This window comes from Ruditapes philippinarum, unplaced genomic scaffold, assembly GCF_026571515.1.
Source record: "Ruditapes philippinarum isolate M1 unplaced genomic scaffold, ASM2657151v2 ctg2936_1_1_1_1, whole genome shotgun sequence".
NCBI classification, from domain to species: Eukaryota; Metazoa; Mollusca; class Bivalvia; order Venerida; family Veneridae; genus Ruditapes; species Ruditapes philippinarum.
The window spans coordinates 52,177-55,221 of record NW_026856673.1 but is presented as its reverse complement, the minus strand read 5'-3'; the positions used below and the strand labels follow the sequence as shown (position 1 = coordinate 55,221).

Below are 3,045 nucleotides of genomic sequence, written 5' to 3'. Positions count from 1 at the left end.
AACGTAACAAAAAACAACAGCTGTATACATGTACTATACTATATATAATTTTCAACCTATACTTTTTCTTTTTTTTTAAATGTATATTAATATTGAAATATCTTCGAAATTAGATATCGACAGTAAATTTGTCTTTTTTGTTATTGAAAACCTCGAAAAACTCATAAATGTTATATTTGAATATAATATATGTCAATTACTGATTGAAAACTTGGACAAAATGCTTGGATGAAAGTGAATAGCTGTGGTGATACTTTAATACAAGTAAGTGAATTTAGATAATTACTATCAACAATATTCCATCACATGATATATATAAAAACACACCGTACAAATAATTAAATATATTTTAATCGTGAAATACGGAGATGAACCGAATGTGTTCGGAAAGCTATTAAATGATAATGATAACTAAAACCATAACGCAGACAATTTTGTTATAATTCATAATTTATTTGAACTCAGTAACAAAATTAATATATTCAAATATAATTTCCTTTACACTCAATTATCATAATACCTTTACATAACAGTATCACTACCATCTCTTAAAAAGTAATATATCGAACGTTTTGTGAATTATTTCGTTCCAATCATATATTATTTACAAGTTAATGAATTGTATAAACGCTGATACATTATAACTCGATAGCAATTAGATAATAACACAGGTAGCCCCTTGATCAGAAAATGGGTTTTCTTTGGAATTTTGGAACCCTTTCACAAGTCTGTCTTCATCCTCGTGTTGTTTAACATAGTCTATCAGTTCTTTCATTGCATCAGAGCATTTCATTGGATCACGATGTAGTTCTACCAACAGTTGTTCCCGAAACTCTCGTAATTCCAGTATCTCTCGAGCCATTAGCGTTATCATATCTTTTGCTGTAAATAATATACAAGGTGAAAAAAACAATATAGTCTTAGATTTATTAAAACGATTTAATTGTAATATATTACTAGAACAATACAGAGACATATCTGCATTGTATTTGTACCGTATTTCTCTTCATTTTCATAAATAAATCATTACAATTAATATATTTCTGTACTATATTTTAAACGGAATTTATCTAACATTCTCAAAGTAGCTGATGTATTAGATTTAAACTCCAGATTACTATTATAAAAATGTACTTGGAAAAAAGTTTTTTCTGGTATCCGTTAGCCAACTTTTGTTGTATTTTAGTACATTAATTTTTACATAGACAAACAAAATGCATTCTTCATTTTACACATATACGCTCATTCTCAATAAAACACAGCATTTGATGTTCCACTGGGTAGCTCTTATACGAAGGTTTTTCTTGAGGTCAAAATGTCGTTAGAAAGGTGGCTGCCACTTTGTCTAATAGGGACACTCTCAGTTTTACATTTCTATCTGTTATTTTTCTTTTACAAGTACCATTAATGCCCTAAAATGTAACATACGTTACTGTCGCCACCTAGAATTTTCAACTTTGAAATTGTGTTTCAGAAAAATAAGTTCCAGAATAAACGAAACATGTGCAATTAGTCATTGCTGCGTGTATATGCACTTTGATTATTGGTAAAAATTATATTTGACTGTTAAAATCTCATTGGTATAATGAATGATCAAATGTCGCCAAATGCATATAAATAAATAGTGACAAACCTAAAACAATAAGAAGTGAAACCCAAATTACATAATTGAATCGATGCATGCTTAATAATACAGCATATATATAATTATAAGTAAAAATAAGCTTGCAGCCTCTCAAATATCATTCTATTTTCGGAAATTTTCATTTTTTATTCAAATCTTTTCAACAGCACTTTAAAAAGAAACATACGTTACCATTATTTAAGAGCCAATCCATTCAAAGAAGAATCCAAACAAGAAAGAATATTAACATGTGTGTAACTCTTATATATTAACCACAAATTATGGCGGCTTAAACGGTCTTAAAGATAAAGTTGGGATTAGCATGCCTGTTAGTAACGGTTACCTTGTATAAGATGTAAGAAGACACAAAATTGTTTTTACAAAGGAAAGATATGTTAATAATATGTTGATGTACCAGCAGAAATGTTAAAAATATATTACAAGATATTGATGTTCTCAGCAACAACTAATTCGTTTCTGCAAAGAGCTTACTGGCCGTATTTCATCCTATATAATATATTTAATAAAAGAATGCATATCGAATTCCATACAGTGTTAATATAAATTTTAAAATGTAAGGATAAATTGGTAATAGCAAGTACAATTCGTTGTGTAAATAACACGTGAAAAAGAAAATGTTTTGGATAAAACAACATAAAATCATAGACAATCGTTAACAAAGTGATAACCTATTCATAGTGAATAGGCTTCAAAAATAAATAATTCTGTTCTGTTCTCATTATACACGTATTAATTTTAATCAATTTGAGAGGCATTAGATGAAACCATATTATGATCAAAACTACATTTAATAAGATATCTGAAAATCTCAATAAAGATAAGATGCGTTATAAATTGTAATCTTTTTATTCTTATCTGCTAAACTTATATATAACGTAAATTTTAGTTGTTTAATAATTGTAACAATTATTGCCTACGGTTTTAAAATTGCGGCTGGAAAAAGTTATAATAACCCACTATAAAAAGAATCTAGTTTGATAAAGGACAGATATCAATTACGTTTAATTTTTTTTCAATACTCACCTTTATCTTCAAAAAAACCTCGGCCAAACAAACTCATTTTTAAGACACTCCAAAAAAACCCCTCTACAACCAAAAACGAACAATTCTAAAAACGAAGTGCTTATAATATGTAATATTCCAACATTTAAATACGAGCGTAATACTGTATATGCACAGGTAAAATGTGTCGTTCGTATGCCTATGCCTTATTAACAAAACTGTTTGTTTTTATATAGATTAATCAGATAATTAAATCTTTGTTGGTGGAAGATCTTAAATTGTTAAAAGATTAATTTCACGAGTAATTTCAAAAGATTAAAACGAAAGCAAGAAACCATCAATACCTCTTCTCGTTCGATCTGATTTATCTTGCACTTCTTTTAGCTTTTAACTTATTG

The 3,045-nt window shown here is 28.0% G+C and overlaps 1 protein-coding gene across 1 annotated transcript; it reads right to left on the bottom strand.

Annotated features, from left to right (window-relative positions):
* Positions 1 to 466: 466 nt before the first annotated feature.
* On the bottom strand, positions 467 to 2,828 carry LOC132747276 (guanine nucleotide-binding protein subunit gamma-1-like). Its single transcript, XM_060736602.1, has 2 exons — positions 2,669 to 2,828; positions 467 to 882 (listed from the first exon to the last, which is right to left on the bottom strand). The coding sequence occupies exons 1-2, from the start codon at positions 2,703 to 2,705 to the stop codon at positions 656 to 658; spliced, it is 264 nt and encodes an 87-aa protein (XP_060592585.1). The 5' UTR covers positions 2,706 to 2,828; the 3' UTR covers positions 467 to 655.
* Positions 2,829 to 3,045: the final 217 nt, after the last annotated feature.

Excerpts from the sequence above, each read along its gene's own strand:
- LOC132747276 (XM_060736602.1), bottom strand. The coding sequence starts at position 2,705 with ATGAGTTTGTTTGGCCGAGGTTTTTTTGAAGATAAAG. Across the intron at positions 883-2,668 it reads AGGTTTTTTTGAAGATAAAG|CAAAAGATATGATAACGCTA; the intron begins GTGAGTATTGAA and ends TATTATTTACAG.